Source organism: Podarcis tiliguerta (genome assembly GCF_965153285.1).
Source record: "Podarcis tiliguerta genome assembly, chromosome: 2".
Lineage (NCBI taxonomy): Eukaryota > Metazoa > Chordata > Lepidosauria > Squamata > Lacertidae > Podarcis > Podarcis tiliguerta.
The window spans coordinates 6282285-6300556 of record NC_139535.1 but is presented as its reverse complement, the minus strand read 5'-3'; the positions used below and the strand labels follow the sequence as shown (position 1 = coordinate 6300556).

At 46.4% G+C, this 18272-nt stretch overlaps 1 protein-coding gene across 1 annotated transcript; it reads left to right on the top strand.

The window, feature by feature from the left end:
• Positions 1–1711: 1711 nt before the first annotated feature.
• LOC310670138 (uncharacterized protein) lies at positions 1712–12326 on the top strand. The gene is made up of 6 exons (XM_083424877.1): positions 1712–2068; positions 3657–4080; positions 4934–5015; positions 5890–5969; positions 7650–7776; positions 9948–12326. Exons 2-6 carry the CDS (start codon positions 3664–3666, stop codon positions 12137–12139), a joined length of 2898 nt encoding a protein of 965 aa, XP_083281003.1. The 5' UTR covers positions 1712–2068; positions 3657–3663; the 3' UTR covers positions 12140–12326.
• Positions 12327–18272: the final 5946 nt, after the last annotated feature.

Genomic DNA, 18272 nt, shown 5'->3' with positions numbered 1-18272 from the left:
TAACTGTAATTTTCAATAAGGCTATGATTTATGTTTGTCTTGTGTGTTTGTTTGTTTATAATATTGTGAAAACTAATAAAATGTTTGGAAAAATAAAAATAAAACCGTGGCACCCAGAACTGGAGACACCAAGGCAGAGCAGAGTGGAACTAGAACTTCCCTTGATCTGGACACTGTACTTCTGGGGATGCAGCCTAGAATAGCACATTCTAGGGCAAAAGATTCCTGCATTTTGGGGGGGTTGGACTGGATGTTCTGGCTCTGCAATTCCATGATTCATTGCCCCTTGGCTCTTTTGCTTTCGAAGGAATGCAAAGAGATATGATACGATAATCTTTATTTTCATTGTCCCATACAGAACAACAAAACTGGGAAAAAATATCTACATAAGACATTCAAAATCAACAAGCCTGCTATCCCAACCTGGTTAGCCCCATAAAAACTCAGATACCCCGTTTTAAAAATACAATATACAGTGGTACCTCGGGTTACAGACACTTCAGGTTACAGACTCCGCTAACCCAGAAATAGTACCTCCGGTTAAGAACTTTGCTTCAGGGTGAGAACAGAAATTGCACGGTGGCAGCAGGAGGCCCCATTAGCTAAAGTGGTGCTTCAGGTTAAGAACGGCCCTCCAGAACAAATTAAGTTCTTAACCCGAGGTACCACTGTACTCCCATAGAGCATAGCTGTCAACTTTGCCCTTTTCTTGCGAGGAATCCTATTTGGAATAAGGGAATTTCCCTTTAAAAAAGGAAAACGTTGACAGCTATGCCATAGAGACTCCTTACACTGTGGTTAAACCACAGAGCCTAGGACTTGCTGATCAGAAGGTCGGCGGTTCGAATCCCTGTGATGGGGTGAGCTCCCATTGCTCGATCCCTGCTCCTGCCAACCTAGCAGTTCGAAAGCACGTCAAAGTGCAAGTAGATCAATAGGTACCTCTCCGGCAGGAAGGTAAACGGCGTTTCCATGCGCTGCTCTGGTTCGCCAGAAGCGGCTTAGTCATGCTGGCCACATGACCCGAAGATGTATTCTGGCTCCCACAGCCAGTAAAGTGAGAGGAGCGCCGCAACCCCAGAGTCGACCACGACTGGACCTAACAGTCAGGGGTCCCTTTACCTTTACCTTTACACTGCGTTTAAAACCAAAATCGCATTTGGATAGAAACTTTCTCAGGTAGCTAGTCCTAGTCTTAATAACCCTGTACCTTCTTCCAGAAGGCAGAACCTGAAAGAGATCATTTCTGGGGTGCGCACTATCCTGCGCTATCTCTGCATCTTTCTTGTGGCACCTGGAAGCATAGATTTGATCCAAGGTGGGAAGAGTGCACCCAATTATTCTCTCCGCAGTCTTTACAACCCTGGACAGCATTGTTTTCCCCCTGACCGTGCAGCTCCCAAACCACACACACAGACCATAAGTTAAGACACTCTCAGCAGTACAATGGCAAAATGCCATCAACAGGTCCTTTGAGAGATTGTTTTTGTGGAGGATTCTCAGAAAATATAACCTCTGCTGTGCTCTCTTCAGCAGGTCTTTGCTGTTTTCTCCTCAGGTTAGGTCATCTCTCAACTCCATTCCCAGAAATCGAAACACCGAGACCTGTTCCACACCCTTCCCCTCAATAATGAGTGGCTGAATATTCAATTTACATTTCCACAATAATCTCTTTTGTTTTCTTTACGGAGTAAGTTGTTTTTCCTGCACCACTCCCCCAACTGCTCAACTTCCTTCCTATAGGCTGCCTCCCCCTCTCAAGCCGTGAACAAACCAACCACCGCAGTTGTATCATCTGCAAACTTAATGATCTTATTACTGGGGTATTTTGGGGAGAGGGAAGGAGGGATGTCCTCTCCGCAGTTGGGTGCTGTAAGGGTTAAAGTGAACCGGATGCATGCAGAGGGAGGAGATGTGGGGCAGAGGAGGAGGAGTTAGAGGTGGGGCCTTGGGGTGGGGTGGGGAGGTAAAGCACCTCTTTCCAGTCCGCATTCTCACGAGCGGGGCAAGACGCAAAGCAGGAGCCTTTGTTTGACCCGTGTTCTGCAGCAGCATCCGTCTGAACCTGGTGAGTGTCCCTGATTTGGGTCGAAGGGGTTTCCCTGGGCAGTGGGGAGGGTGCACCGGCGGCCTCTGCAGATGATCTAAATTGGGGACACCCCCCCCCAAAATAAACAACCCCACGCCCAGGTCAGGGAGCGGCGCGCTTTGATTTCTTCTTATCTGCACAGCCATGGGGATTTTAAAGCCGATCTGCAAGGCTGAGCTGCACCATCAAGTTGATCGGGCACCGACACGCGTCTGCGCCTTCACACGTGACAACAAAGGCGCGAGGCTCCGGGGGGAGCTGAGCGGGTTGCATTGTTAGGAAGGCTCTTAGGGGGGTGTCGTGGCGCGCCGCTTCCAGACCTGCAATCCTGCATCCGTGCAGGGGGGAGGCATGCGAGAGGAAACCAGCCCGACCGGTTCCTTTGTGCAAAGGCAAAGGTAGCTCCCCGCCTGTGAATGGCCTCGGATCTGCAAGTGCAAAGAGGTTGCCATGGAGACCAATGCGTGGGATTGGGGGGGGGGCGGGGAGAGTGCGCCTTCTCAGGTGCAGAACAATGGGTCAACGTGGGTGGTCCGCTTAGGTGAGCTGGGAGGGGAGATGCTGGAGGGAAGATCCCCCTGGATCCCAAATGATCAGGTTGCATCAGTGTGGAAGGAGAGACGTTTCTTGCCCCTGAACTTGGGCAGCAAGAAACCTGGGCACACCCGGGAAAGGGATTTAGCAGGTCTTAAATAGCTCTTGCGAAGTTACACAGATTTCGGATACAACGCAAGATTACAAATTAGATGGACTTACAATATGCAGTTTTAAAAGTTACTGGTTTTCCTGGGGCCGCCCTCTTTATGGGAATGTTTCTGTCCAGCATTTAAAGTGGGGCTTAGGAACCATAGATGAAAAAGACAGGATGACTTATTGGGTTGTATTGGAGGAAATACGATTTAAAATTATGATTTATATGGATCGAGAAAGGAAGATTAATTTGATTCACCGGGGAAATGTCAGGTAAATGTCTAAACAAGAATGGGACATGCAGAGCCGGCGGGAAAAGGAATGAATGGGAAAGTATTAGAAATTAAGGAAAAGTGTTTTACTACGAGCAGCAAAGGCGAGAGGGAAAAGAATCCTATTTTTTTAGGGGGGGGAATGGAAAGTCAATTGTTAAATTGGTGTTAAAGTCCAAATTGATTCGTTGTTAATTTGTTTTAGAATTTGGAAAATTAATTGGAACTTAATTGGAAATAAAAGGAACCATAGATGATTACAGTCTTGCATGGTACATGAATGTAATGTATCATGATTGTAATGTAAATGATGAGGCTACATTTTAATGTTTCAGTATTTTAATGTCGTATTTTAATTTTGTTTTTAAGTTGTATTCATTCAACTTGTTTTTATTATTGCTTGTTAGCTGCCCTGAGCCCAGCCTTGGCTGGGGAGGGCGGGGTATAAATAAAAATTATTATTATTATTATTATTATTAATGGTGGAATGCAGCTGGCAGGCTTGGAAAAGTGGTGTATGTTTTCCCCAGGCTGATAGGAAAGGGACAAACACGGCAAAGCAAAGGGAGAAATAAGTTTTAATCAGCAACGTGGGTTTTATGCAGGTGAAAGATGGAAGAGCAAGAGGCGGATGCCGCTGAAGAAGGAGGAGGCGCCGATCCCATCAAAAGCGAGAGCAGTGAGGGATTCTGGGAAAGGAACACACAGGGGGTCCTGGGTAAAGAGGACGCCCTCAACTCAGATGCTCAGCACCAGGATTTCAGGCCGATCCGCAACCAGGAGACCAAGGGACCCCGAGAGGTTTGCAGCCTATTCCACCATCTCTGCCGTAAGTGGCTGAAGCCGGAGAGACACACCAAGGCTCAGATCCTGGATTTAGTGATCCTGGAGCAGTTCCTGGCCGTCCTCCCCACGGAGATGGAGAACTGGGTCAGGGAATGCGGAGCGGAGACCAGTTCCCAGGCGGTGGCCCTGGCCGAAGGTTTCCTCCTGAGTCAGGCAGAGGAGAAGAAGCAGGAAGAACAGCAGGTGAGAGCATCTCAAGATCTTGTGATGGCCTTCAGGTGTTTTTGAACTCATTGCCCCTGAGCAACGTTGAGGGGGAATATTGGCTACTCCTGGTCCAGATAGTCCCAACAGACTCTGAAAGAGAGGGAGGGCAATATTACAGACAAAATGGAGTGACTTAAAATATGGACTACTGAATAATATGCAGTTGAAAAGGTTGACAACAGGGAATAATAATAATAAAATAATAAGTTTTATTTATTCCCCAGCCAGAGCCGGGCTCAGGGTGGCTAACACCAATAAAATTACAGTAAACACATAATAGGAAAAAACTAATTTAAAATGCAGGTTAAAATGTAATTTAAAATGCAGCCTGATTTTAAAAATAGCCCATAGATAAAAAACCGTAAGGGGAGGGAAACATAAGGGTCAGACTGAGTCCAAGCCAAAAGCCGGGGGAACAGCTCTGTCTTGCAGCCCCTGCGGAAAGATGTCAGGTCCCGCAGGGCCCTAGTCTCTTGTGACAGAGCGTTCCACCAAGTCGGGGCCAGTACTGAAAAGGCCCTGGCCCTGGCTGAGGCCAATCTAACCACCTTGTGACCTGGGACCTGAGAAAGGTGGGAACTCCAGAGATCTGAAGGAATCTCTAAATATGGATATGTATTTTGTTTTGTTATGATTTTATATTTGTAAAACCAAATAAAAATTATTTCAAAAAAAGAGATGGAGGGAGGGCACCCCCAAAAACCTCTACTTTCATTCACCAACGTTCTCTGGAAAATCTTACAAGTACTGCTTATGTTTTCCCCAGTGTCATTCTGTTTTCTAATACATCTCCCCATTCAATGTCCTCCAATCCTCATCGCTGTTTCAGGTAAAGGGTCTGCTTGTGGAAATTAGAAGTGATTTCCCTGACGCAGAGAGATCTCCGTTGGATGTCAGAGAGAAGCCACTGGGTAAGGATCCATCGGTTGTCTCCATATGGTCTCCCTCTGTTGGTTTTGAAAGGGATCCGTGGCCTTTTTTGATCTGGCGAGGGAAGAGACTTCAGTGTGCATGCAGGAAATAAACAACTACAGTGGTACCTCGGTTTAAAAACAGTCCTGTTAAAGAACGATTTGGTTTACGAATGACCGCAAAATCAGAAGTAGTGTCCTGGTTTGCGAACTTTACCTCAGTCAAAGAACGGAATCCGAACAGTGGAAGGGCACCTCATTAGGGAAAGCACACCTCAGTTTAAGAACGGTATTGGTTTAAGAACGGACTTCTGGAGCGGATTAAGTTTGTAAACCGAGGTACCACTCTACAGTGGTACCTTGGGTTAAGTACTTAATTCGTTCCGGAGGTCCGTTCTTAACCTGAAACTGTTCTTAACCTGAAGCACCACTTTAGCTAATGGGGCCTCCCACTGCCGCTGTGCCGCCAGAGCACGATTTCTGTTCTCATCCTGAAGCAAAGTTCTTAACCTGAGGTACTATTTCTGGTTAGCGGAGTCTGTAACCTGAAGCGTATGTAACCTGAGGTACCACTGTATTTGACTTTTAGAAGACATCTGAAGGCAGCCCTGTATTGGGAAGATTTTAATGTCTCATGTTTTATCATGTTTTTAATATTCTATTGGAGCCATCCAGAGTTGCTGGGGAAACCCAGCCAGATAGGTGGGGTATAACTAATAAATTATTATTATTTTTATTGAGCAACAAAGTTTTATTCATTCCCTCGACAACAGAGAAGAATGTCTGCCAATGCCCATGTCTGCTTAGACATGCTTTCATTCGCCTCTGAGATAAGCATGAGCCAATGGCTTCCCACAACCTTTGTCTCTCACAGGTGATGGGATGATGTGGAGAAGATCTACTCAGACATCTCTTCTTTGGGGAGGAGAAGGAGCTGCTGCAGAACCAGATCAGGTAAGGCAGGAGTGGGGAAACGTCTTCAGAGTGGGGGCTGCATCTCCTCTGTGAAAGATTTGGGGTTTCACATGCCACTGGTGGGGGGCACCAGATGTAAAAATGGGTGAAGATAGTTTGTATATACCAGTGGTGGCATACCTTTGACACGTGGCAACAGTCCTGTTGTTTTGTTGTTCTATTTCTGCTCCTGCTCCTTCCCACACTACTGTGTGCGTCCGCTGCTTAAACCCGGAACCCTCCCCCCCTTTTTTTTCTTTTGGTCAGTAGCCGGTGATTATGTTCGGCAATTGGTCTATTTTTATTTTATTTTATTTTTCAAAAATTTTATTAAGTTTCCAAATTTATAACAAACCTCAAAAAACAAACAAACAAAAATCCTAACTGTAATTCCACTTTTGTTAACATTTTTAGGTGACTTCCTCAAATCCCCCTAGCTGAGTTTCTATGTATATCATTGTAACAGTTTTCCAAAACTACCGTGTTTTTCGCTCTATAACACACACCCGACCATAACACGCACATAGTTTTTAGAGGAGGAAAACAAGAAAAAAAATATTCTAAACGAAACAGTGGATGTATGATTTTTGTGGTTCAGGCTGTGGCCACAGACATGTGATCTGACGGTGTGTTTGGGGTAGCCCAATGCAAAAATCCTGAGGATCCATGGGGATCCATTCTTTGTAACCACGTTTTTGCACCACTGTGGCCCCAGGCTGTTTCAAAGCGAGCCACGGAGGAGGGAAGGAAGGGGGACCATGGATCCTCTGCTCACGACTGCAGCAGATCCCCCCGCCATCCGTAGGCATTCGCTCCATAACACGCACAGACATTTCCCCTGACTTTCTAGGAGGAAAAAAGTGAGTGTTATGGAGCAAAAAATACGGTAATTTCTCATAAAATTCACTTAATCAACTAACATCTTTCTTTTCAATTTAACTTTAGATATATTATTCTAGAACATCACATATTTAAATCCTAAGCCAATCTGGTACAGTGGTGCCCCGCAAGACGAATGCCTCGCAAGACGGAAAACCCGCTAGACGAAAGGGTTTTCCGTTTTGGAGGTGCTTCGCAAAACGAATTTGCTATGGGCTTCCTTTGCAAGATGAAAATGTCTTGCGAGTTCCTGCGGGGTTTTTTCCCCTCCCCCCCTTTTTCCCAAGCCGCTAAGCTGCTTAACAGCTGATTGCTAAGCCGCTTAACAGCTGATCGCTAAGCCGCTTATCAGCTGATCCACTAAGCCCGCTAAGCCACTAATAGCCTTTTAGCAGCTAAGCCGCTAATCCCTTAAGCCTTTAATAGCCGCTAAACCGCTAATAGCGCTAAGCCGCTAATAGGGATGCTTCGCAAGACGAAAAAACCGCCAGACGAAGAGACTCACAGAACGAATTAATTTAGTCTTGCGAGGCACCACTGTACTTGCAAGTGTTTCTATTTAAATTATGTTGTAATCTGTTCAGATTGTGCAGATAAAATATCACGGGTAGAATTCTACAGGGTGTGTTGTTAGTGTGTGAAAACTGATCCAAGGAGCCCCAGGTATGCACTTCCAGATGGGGGAGACATCAGGCGCCATCCTGACACCTGGGCATCTTCACTTGGTTGCAAGTGGCTGGTAGGCAGGTGCAAATAATACTGTATTACCTACAAGGAGAAAATGTTTTCTTTTTCTTTCAGGGTCCAATATCTTTTGAGGACGTGGCTGTGTGGTTCACTGAAGAGGAGTGGGCCTTGCTGGATCCTGACCAGAGGGCTCTGCATAACGAAGTCATGGAGGAGAGTGTTGGGATCCTGGCATCTCTGGGTGAGGCTCCCTCTTGGATCTTCATATATGCTTCATGAGTCAGAATTTATTTACGGAATGAACGGGATGCGGGTGGCGCTGTGGTCTAAACCACTGAGCCTCTTGTGTCGGCGGTTTCAATCCCCGCGACGGAGTGAGCTCCCATTGCTCTCTCCCAGTTCCTACCAACCTAGCAGCTCGAAAACACACCGGCACAAGTAGATAAATAGGTATCACTGCGGCGGGAAAGTAAACGGCATTTCCGTGCACTCTGGTTTCCGTCACAGTGTTCTGTTGCACCCGAAGTGGTTTAGTCCTCCTGGCCACGTGACCCGGAAAGCTGTCTGTGGACAAACACCCGCTCCCTCGGCCTGAAAGCGAGATGAGCTCCCCAACCTCAAAGTCGCCTTTGACTAGACTTAACCGTCCAGGGGTCCTTTACCTTTATTTCTTTATGGAATGAAATCCAATATTCCGAGGTGGATCAACAGTGGCACTCCTGCAGTATTTGAGCTTCTTAATCCTCTGGCCTTTGCAAGTGGAAGTGCCAGGTGTCTGTTTTTTGTGTGTGCTTAGGGCTTTGGGAAGGCAAATCCAAAGCTCCCCTCTTTGTTTACACACACACACACACACACGCACGCACACACAATTTCCTAGAATGGGGTGGGAAGGAAGTTTCTGGGAAAGAAGGCTGAGAAACTCCCATGTACAGCTGGATAAACCAGGGTACGGAAGGAAGATCATTGTAATAATAATAGTAGTAATAATTTATTATTTGTACCCCACCCATCTGGTTTCCCCAGCCACTCAGGGCGGCTCCCAACAGAAGATTAAAGACTCGATAAAACATCAAACTTTAAAAACTTCCCTAAACAGGGCTGCCTTCAGATGTCTCCTAAAAGTCAAATAGTTGTTTATTTCCTTGACATCTGGTGGGAGGGCGCTCCACAGGGCGGGTGCCACTGCCGAGAAGGCCCTCTGTCTGGTTCCCTGTTACCTCGGCTTCTCACAGTGAGGGAACTGCCAGAAGGCCCTCTGAGCTGGACCTCAGTGTCTGGGTTGAAGGACGGGGGTGGAGACGCTCCTTCAGGTATACTGGGCTAAGGCCGTTTAGGGCTTTCAAGGTCAGCACCAACACTTTGCTGTGCCTGATAGCAACCTATTGTAATTGACAGGTTTGGAGAGGGGGCTGAGGGCTCTTAAGATAATTTACTCCATCAGTGCCAGCTGCAGAGGCTCTTATGTTCCTGCACCCATGATGAGCCGCTGTGCGTAACACAGCTAAGCCTTTTCTCCAGGCCACTGTGTTACCCTGGTGGAAATGGTGGACACCCCTGCCATTGCTCCCTTCCTTGATCTTCCAAACTTGCAAAGCAACAAATATCCAATATCAAGGATGAGAGTCTAGGGGTCTCTTTCAGGCGTGGGGGTCATATTCAAAAAGGGTTCCCCGTTTCCAAAGCTACCCTTAGTGAGAAATGGGGGTCTGTGAAGTATAATTAGTTCCAGCTAGCCCAAATCCAGCCATTCCAAAAATGCATGGTAAGTAGGTGCATGAATCATAGTTCTCAAACTGGGTTGGGTCGAGTGAGAGTGATTGGCCCAAGACCAGACAATGAGATTCATCCCTGAGTTGGAAGCTGAACTCAGGTTTCTGTGGTTTGAAACCAATACTCTGTAGCACACCTGCTGCGTCAGGAGAGCTAGTTAAATGTGAAAAGGTAAATGGACCCCTGACCATTAGGTCCAGTCGTGGCTGACTCTGGGGTTGCGGCGCTCATCTCGCTTTATTGGCCGAGGGAGCCGGCGTACAGCTTCCGGGTCATGTGGCCAGCATGACTAAGCCACTTCTGGCGAACCAGAGCAGCGCACGGAAACGCCGTTTACCTTCCCGCCGGAGCGTTTCCTATTTATCTACTTGCACTTTGACGTGCTTTCGAACTGCTAGGTTGGCAGGAGCTGAGACAGAGCAACGGGAGCTCACCCTGTCGTGGGGATTCGAACCGCCGACCTTCTGATCATCAAGCCCTAGGCTCTGTGGTTTAGACCACAGCGCCACCCGCGTCCCAGCTAAATGTGTACTTCCATCTATACCCACTCAGTTTTGCCTTTATCCTAAGTATGGAAGTCGTTAAGCTAGATAAGGGTCTGTTTCTTCCTTAGGCTCTTATGAGTTTCTCAATTCATTGCAGAATGTGATGAATCAGAAATGAAGAATATGGAAGAACTACACGGAAAAGAGACCCAGGGCCGAGACAGCTGTAGGAAGCGAGAAGAGCAAAGGAGGAAAAGCGAAGCAGAAAAGAAAAGGAAGACGCTTCTAAAGGACAGTGGCCTTTATGCAACCTCAGTCCAGGGAGAAACAGATGACAGAAAGCCATGTGGCAACTGCCTCGTTCAATGGGAAAGTCTTGGTTCAAAACACCAATGTAAATCCTACTGCAAAAATTACAAAGGGGAGCAACCGCATAGATGCTCTGAGTGTGGAAAAGGGTTCAGAGAGAGTTATAGCCTTTCTTGCCATCAGAGAATTCACACAGGAGAGAAACCATATAAATGCTCAGAATGCGGAAGTAGCTTCAGTAGCAAGCAAAGACTCGTTTATCATCAAAGAATTCACACAGGGGAGAAACCGTATCAGTGCCTGGAATGTGGAAAGAGCTTCAGAGAAAAGTCTACCCTTTCTTCTCATCGAAGAATTCACACAGGGGAGAACCAATATGAATGCTTGGAATGTGGAAAGAGCTTCAGTGACGATTCTACCCTTTCTTCTCATCAGAGAATTCACAAGGGGGGGAAGCCATATAAATGCTTGGAATGCGGAAAGAGTTTCTCTCAGAAGTTACGTCTAACTATTCACCAAAGAATTCACACAGGGGAGAAGCCATATCAGTGCTTGGAATGTGGAAAAAGCTTCAGGGAAAATTCTAGCCTAGCTTCTCATCAAAGAATTCACACAGAGGAATATAAATGCTTGGAATGTGGAAAGAGCTTCATTAGTCATTCAAAACTTACTCGGCATCAAACCATTCATCCCGGAGAGAAATCATATCAATACTTGGAATGTGGAAAGAGCGTCATTAGTCATCCAAAACTTACTCATCATCAGACAATTCATACAGAGGAGAAACCATATAAATGCTTGGAGTGTGGAAAGAGCTTCAGACATAATTCTACCCTTTCTTCCCACAAAAGGATTCATACAGGGGAGAAACCATATAAATGCTTGGAGTGTGGAAAGGGCTTTAGTCAGTGTTCCCCTCTCACTCGCCATCAGAGAATTCACACAGGGGAGACACCTTATAAATGCAGTGAGTGTGGCAAGAGCTTCAGTCGGAAGGTACAACTCGGTTTTCATCAGAGAATTCACACCGGGGAGAAGCCGTATCCGTGCTTGAAGTGTGGAAAGAGCTTCAGAAACAATTCTAGCCTTTCTTCTCATCAGACAATTCACACGGGCAAGAAGCCATATAAATGTTTGGAATGTGGAAAGAGCTTTACCTTAAAGATGAACCTCAATACCCATAAAAGAATTCACACGGGGGAGAATCGGTATAAATGCTTGCAATGTGGAAAGAGCTTAAGCAGCAAGGACAGACTCGCCGACCATCAAAGAACTCACACTGGTGAGAAACCCTTTAAATGCTCGGAATGTGGGAAAGGCTTCGCTGCGAAGATAAATCTCACTACCCACAAAAGAATTCACACGGGGGAGAAACCCTATAGATGCTTGCATTGCGGAAAGAGCTTCAGTCAGAGCCACCATCTCACTTACCATCGCAGAATTCACACTGGGGAGAAACCGTATAAATGCTTAGAGTGTGGGAAGAGCTTCAGAAACCGTACCAGTGTAATTTACCACCAGAAAGCGCACACTCCAGAGACACAATATAAATGCTCAGAATGTGGAAAGTGCCTCGGTCAGGAAGCGGATCTGGCCGATCATCAAAAAATGCACACCCAGGAGAAACCATATGTATGTTTGGAATGTGGAAAAAGCTACGCTCTGAGGAATTGTCTTAGAAAACACCTCAGAATTCATACAGGAGAGAAACCGTATAAATGTGCTGAGTGTGGGAAAAGCTTCGCTGAGAAGTCAACTCTCACGACACACCAACGGGTTCATACGGGAGAGAAACCCTATAAATGCCTGGAGTGTGGAAAGGGTTTTAGTCAGTGTTCCCCTCTCACTCGCCATCAGAGAATTCACACGGGGGAGAAACCCTATAAATGCCTGGAGTGTGGAAAGGGCTTCGCTCAGAGTTCCCATCGCAATCTTCATCAAAGAACTCACACATCGATGGGCAGCGCATGCGAGCAGGTTTCTTCAGATCTCCAGCCTTTATTCCCACCAAAAAATCCATACAGCGGAGAGCCCATATAAAGACTTAGAATATTAAAGGAGCTTTAGGAGCAGTTCCTTCTTTCCACAAGAAGAAACCATATAAATGCTTGTAATGCGTACGGACAGGGCTTGTGCCAAGACACTTTGTGGAGGAATATTTTATAAGTGCTTGGAAGGAGCTTCTGAAGAAGCAGAAATTTCCATTATCATCAAATAATTCACAGTGGTGAGATAAGATGGCGCCCGGCACACTTCCCCTGTGCCAATGGACGCCTGTGCCGATGAAAAAACTTGAGCTCTTATTGAAGCTCTTAGCAGAGTTCTGCAGCGGTAGAAAGTGTTGCCTTGTGTGTGGATAATAAATCAGACTGAACGCAGGCTTCTTGCTAATCTCTAACAGCCTTTAATTGTGAAGAAAAACATCATAAATCAGTCCCGGCGAGAGAGCAGACATCCTTCTCGCCTCTCAGCCAAAAACGAAAGGAAACTCACACACAAAGAAAGATTCCCGTATGTGAACCAAACCACGCCTCAGAATGTGAGACATAACACAGAACTGTTTAACCCTGTAAGTTCTGATTCTCCTCACAGGTCATATCAATGCTTGGAGTGCGGGAAAAGCTTGAGTAAGAAAATTCAGCTCTCATCTCATTGAAGAATTCTCAGAGGGGAGAATAAGCAAAGAATAAAGTTAGTAGGTTCCTCCAGACTTGTTTACAGATAACAAGGGAGCAAGATTTGTGTGACTCCTGCTCCCATCTTATGCTTAGCCTGTATATTTGTGAAAATAAAACATATCCGAAAGACACTGTCTTCTCCGGTCTGTACCTTGACTCTAAAGAACCCAAACCGCTGTGGACTCAGGACAATCTGCAGAGAAATCAGAGATGAATAATAATAATAATAATAATACGCTGCCCATCTGCCTGGGCTTCCCCAGCCACTCTGGGCGGCTTCCAACAAAATATTGAAATACAGTAATGCATCAAACATTAAAAGCTTCCCTAAGCAGGGCTGTCTTCAGATGTCTTCTAAAAGTCTGGTAGTTGTTGTTCTCTTTGACATCTGGTGGGAGGGCGTTCCACAGGACAGGCACCATTGCTGAGAAGGCCCTCTGCCTGGTTCCCTGTAACTTGGCTTCTCGCAGCGAGGAAAGCGCCAGAAGGCCCTCAGCGCTGGACCTCAGTGTCAGGGCAAAATGATGGGGGTGGAGACGCTCCTTGAGGTGTACGGGACCAAGGCCATTTAGGGCTTTAAAGGTCAGCACCAACACTTTGAATTGTGCTTGGAAACGTTCTGGGAGCCAATGTAGGTCTTTCAAGACCGGTGTTATGTGGTCTCAGCGGCCACTCCCAGTCACCAGTCTAGCTGCCGCATTCTGGATTAGTTGTAGTTTCCAGATCACTTTCAAAGGTAGCCCCACATAGAGCACATTGCAGTAGTCCAAGTGGGAGATAACTAGAGCATGCACCACTCTGGCGAGACAGTCTGTGGACAGGGAGGGTCTCATCCTGCGTACCGGTTGGAGCTGGTAGACAGCTGCCCTGGGCACAGAATTGACCTGCGCCTCCATGGACAGCTGTGAGTCCAAAATGACTCCCAGGCTGCGCACCTGGTCCTTCAGGGGCACAGTTACCCCATTCAGGACCAGGGAGTCCCCCACACCCGCCCGCCCCCTGTCCCCCCAAAACAGTACTTCTGTCTTGTCAGGATTCAACCTCAATCTGTTAGCCGCCATCCATCCTCCAACCGCCTCCAGACACTCACACAGGACGTTCACTGGTTCTGATCTGAAAGAGGTAGAGCTGGGTATCATCCGCATATTGATGAATGAAAAAACTTTTTACCTAATGTCTGCAACTGATCTAAATATTTACGCATATGTTAAATAGCTTTACAGCAGCCTCCACACTACATTTCCTTACCAACAAGAGCAACAGCACATTTAATACAATACTGTATTGCACTTTAGACTATCATTCAAAAACTTCCCTTCCTTTCTCCAGCAAAATGGGTATAATACTTCTGGACAACTTTGCAGGGCTGGCGTAACCCAGCCACAGACCTGCTCCCCTATTATATGGGAATAATGTTTGTTTGTTTATTATTAAATTTGTGAGGTCCATGCCTTTACACAAAATACCATAAAACATTGTTAAAAGATAACAATAAGATTATAAAAGTAAGCTAAAATTCATGCCATGCTATCCCAGCAAGGAGACTACCCAAAAACCCCCACCATTCAGGAAAGAAGATACAGCAACAGGTTAGGAAAACAATGGGAGGGACCTCACCGTTTCGTCCAGGAACCGTACCCTAGTTTTCATAGCCTTCACCACAAAGACCGCTACCACGTGAGAAATCCGTGGATCAGCGTCCACCAGTAAAAACTTTACTTGGTCCTCAGAGTTGACTATTGATTTGGGAATAGTTTGTAACATCGCATCCCTGAAGGCCGAATAGATGGGACAATACAACATGTAATGTGTGAGATCCTCTTGGGTTCTCATATGACAAAGACATATACGTTGCTCTGCTGGGATTTTTGCATATCTGCCTGTCAGGTAGGCCGTAGGAATGGTTTGAAAACGGGCCATGGTGAAGGCTCTCCGAAGGGTGGGATTGGTGATATTCGCCAAATAATTGGCACAGGTTTTGACTGTTTTCAGTCGGGGAAGCCAGTGGGAGGACCCTGGGTTCTGAATTTTTGTGATATCCAACAGAGCGTCTCTCTCCAGGATCCATTCCCGAACTTTGTCTGGGCTCCACAGTTTGAGGGTGTTAAACTCCGGTAGGGTGTATCTAACCAGGATCTCAGATAGGTTTTGACGCCAAGTGGTATTCTTTTGAAGAGATACAAAGGCTTGTTTGGCCAATAAGGTGTTTGTGGTATTTGCAAGTTTGATGTAAAATCGTAGGAATCTTAAGTGGGCCCTGGCAGACACAGAGGGTAATCCAACCTCCACCCTCAAGAGAGCTGCTGGGGTTCCTTGAGGAAGGCCTAGAATCCTCTTGAGATAATAATTTTGAAAAATTTCAAGCCGTTCTAGCAGCTTCTGATTCCATCCCCAGAGTTCTACTCCGTATAGCATCTGGGGAATCACTTTTCCTACAAAAGCTTTTAGTGCCGGGATCACCAATTGCCCTCCCCTCAAATAAAAAAAGCTGAGCAGAGCACCGATTGTCCTACGTGTTAGGAGGGCTACAGTCTTGAAGTGGGCAAGCCAGCTAGATGTAGCTTGGAAAGTGATACCAAGATATTTAAAAGAAAGTCTCTGTTCGATTACGTGTTCATCTAAAGACCATCTGAATGTCTGGCGAGCTCTAGTAAACACCACAATTTTTGTTTTGTCATAATTTATCTTTAGAGAGTTTTGGGCACAATAAGCTGCGAGCCCCTCCAGCATGCTGTGTAGGCCCCTTCGAGTAAGTGCCATGACAGCCATGTCATCAGCATATAGCAATATATTCAGATGTTTGCCTTCCAGGGCGGGAGCTGCTAACTTATACTTTGCCATATGTTGAACAATGTCATTTATATAGAAATTAAAGAGGAACGGCGCTAACAAACAACCCTGTTTTACCCCTTTCCCCAGTGGCAGTGGGTCAGTATAGTTGCCTGACATCCCGGTTCTGATTTTAACTGTGGTGTCTGAATGTAACTCTCTAAGTATATTAAGAAGTCGTCTATCAATATCCGTCTCATATAGTTTTTGCCATAATTTGTCCCTACAGATTGAGTCAAAAGCAGATGTAAGATCTACAAAAGCCACAAAAAGTTTACTCTTGTGTACCTTTGTATACTTATCTATCATTGTCTGTAGTACCAAGCAATGGCCTGTTGTACTATGGCCCTTTCTAAACCCTGCCTGCTCCGGATTAAGCAAGTTAGAGTGGTCAGCCCAGTCAACCAGTTTATTTAGCAGGTAACGAGTGTAAAGTTTATACACAATGTCCAGAAGGCTTATGGGGCGATAGTTTGAGGGGTCTTGGGGGTCTCCCTTCTTATAGATGGGGGCTACCAGGCTCAGTTTCCAGTTTTCTGGGATTTTGCATGTATCATTTATTACCGTAAAAAATTGGGCCAAGAAAGCAGCCCACCACTGGGCATTTAATGTAAACACCTCAGGAGGAATCATATCTTCACCAGGAGCTTTGCCATTTTTGAGTGTTTTAATTAGCTGTAAACATTCTAATTCGGTAACAGGATCCCAGCCCATTAATAGATCATTTTTAAGAGAAGGGAACTGGCTCGGTTTAGCAATGTTTGGAGCTGTATATAGCCGGGAGAAATGTTGGTACCATAAGTTGGGTGAAATACTGTTGATTATAGTTTTCCCTTTGGGTGAAACTCCCTGAGCAATAATTTCCCAGAATTTTTTGTCGTCCCGCAATTTGATCGCTTTGTCAAGTGCCTCCATATGGGAATAATAATGGTGGAAATTAAAAAAAAACACGTTCCCTAACTGGGAACAAAATCATATCGAGAGAAAGAGAATATGAACTGCGTCCCATCTCAGGTTCTACGTTGCTCCCCTGTGAGGGAAGTTTGAGGCGGTTTATTTGGGGTAAATAAAAGTAAATTCCCTCAAACCACGTCAACTGTGCGCAATCCCCATAGCAACACACAGGATGTGAATCTTGGTTGAGGACTATAAGGTGGCTTCTAGACTCTTTGTTGTTGTTTAGTCGTTCAGTCGTGTCCGACTCTTCGTGACCCCATGGACCAGAGCACGCCAGGCACTCCTGTCTTCCACTGCCACCCGCAGTTTGGTCAGACTCATGTTTGTAGCTTCGAGAAGACTGTCCCACCATCTCGTCCTCTGTCGTCCCCTTCTCCTTGTGCCCGCCATCTTTCCCAACATCAGGGTCTTTACCAGGGAGTCTTCTCTTCTCAGGAGGTGGCCAAAGTATTGGAGCCTCAGCTTCACAATCTGTCCTTCCAGTGAGCACTCAGGGCTGATTTCCTTAAGAATGGATGCGTTTGATCTTCTTGCAGTCCATGGGACTCTCAAGAGTCTCCTCCAGCACCAGAATTCAAAAGCGTCAATTCTTCGGCAATCAGCCTTCTTTATGGTCCAGTTCTCGCTTCCATACATCACTACTGGGAAAACCATAGCTTTTACTATAGGGACCTTTGTTGACAAGGTGATGTCTCTACTTTTTAGTAAAGTCTTTATATTTATCTAATTTTGCAAACCTGTAGCTCCCAGGGAGGTTTGCAACATACTTCTGTAGATCATTTTAGGACGAATTTCTTCCTCAGAAACGGAGAGGAGGCAGAGATAATGGAGTCTTTCTCCAGCGGAGGGTTTCCCCACCCTTTTTCTTTTTCAATGGATTTTATTAGAGTTAAAAAAAATACATACATACATACACTCCAAGATAACACCGAGGGGGCCAGGTTCAAGTCCAAACAGCGCCAGGCAAGAGCCATCCTTTCCAAATTGCAGAGGGGCAGCTTGGAAAAATTCCCTGCCCTTCTCTCTCCCACCGCTACTCCTTGCCCCACAAAGAAGAAAAAGAGCTTCGCCCCATTTTTTTTTCTACCTTTAACTCTTGCATTGCTGGAGGCTGGACTAAATGACCCTCGGGCAGTGGCGTAGAGTGGGTTGTCAGCACCCGGGGCAAGGCAAGTAATTTGCGCCCCCTAACCCGTGGATTTGCGCCCCCTAACCCTAACCCCCAGATGTTGCGGCCGGCCCCCCCTGCACCCCCTACGCTACGCCACTGCCCTCGGGGTCCCTTCCGACTCTAAAATTCTTTGATTCTATTAAATTCCTCGCCCCCTCTTTCTCCTCGCCAAGAAAAGAGGTGCGCATTTGCTCGTGGGGATCAGAACCGCCCTGCGCAGTGACGGGAAAAGGGCTGCTCTAACCACTAGACCTCCTTCCCCCCCCCCAACCCTCTTCAAAGTTACTTTTAAAATGCTGTTTTCCTACTCATTCTCCCCCCCCCCCCGCCACGTTCGCTTGGGAGCCCGAAGTGGCGGCGAGTCTCTCCCCCCCCCCCCCGCCCCGGGCCAGGAGATGCCCAGATTCCCATCTGTGTGCGCGCAGGGCGCACGTTTCCTCTTTGGCACAGAGCGGCGATGCTCGTGCTCAGGCCCTGCCAGGGTTAAAAAAAGAAGCGGATTCCTAGAGAAGAAGGAAATTTGGGGTGGGAGGAAGGG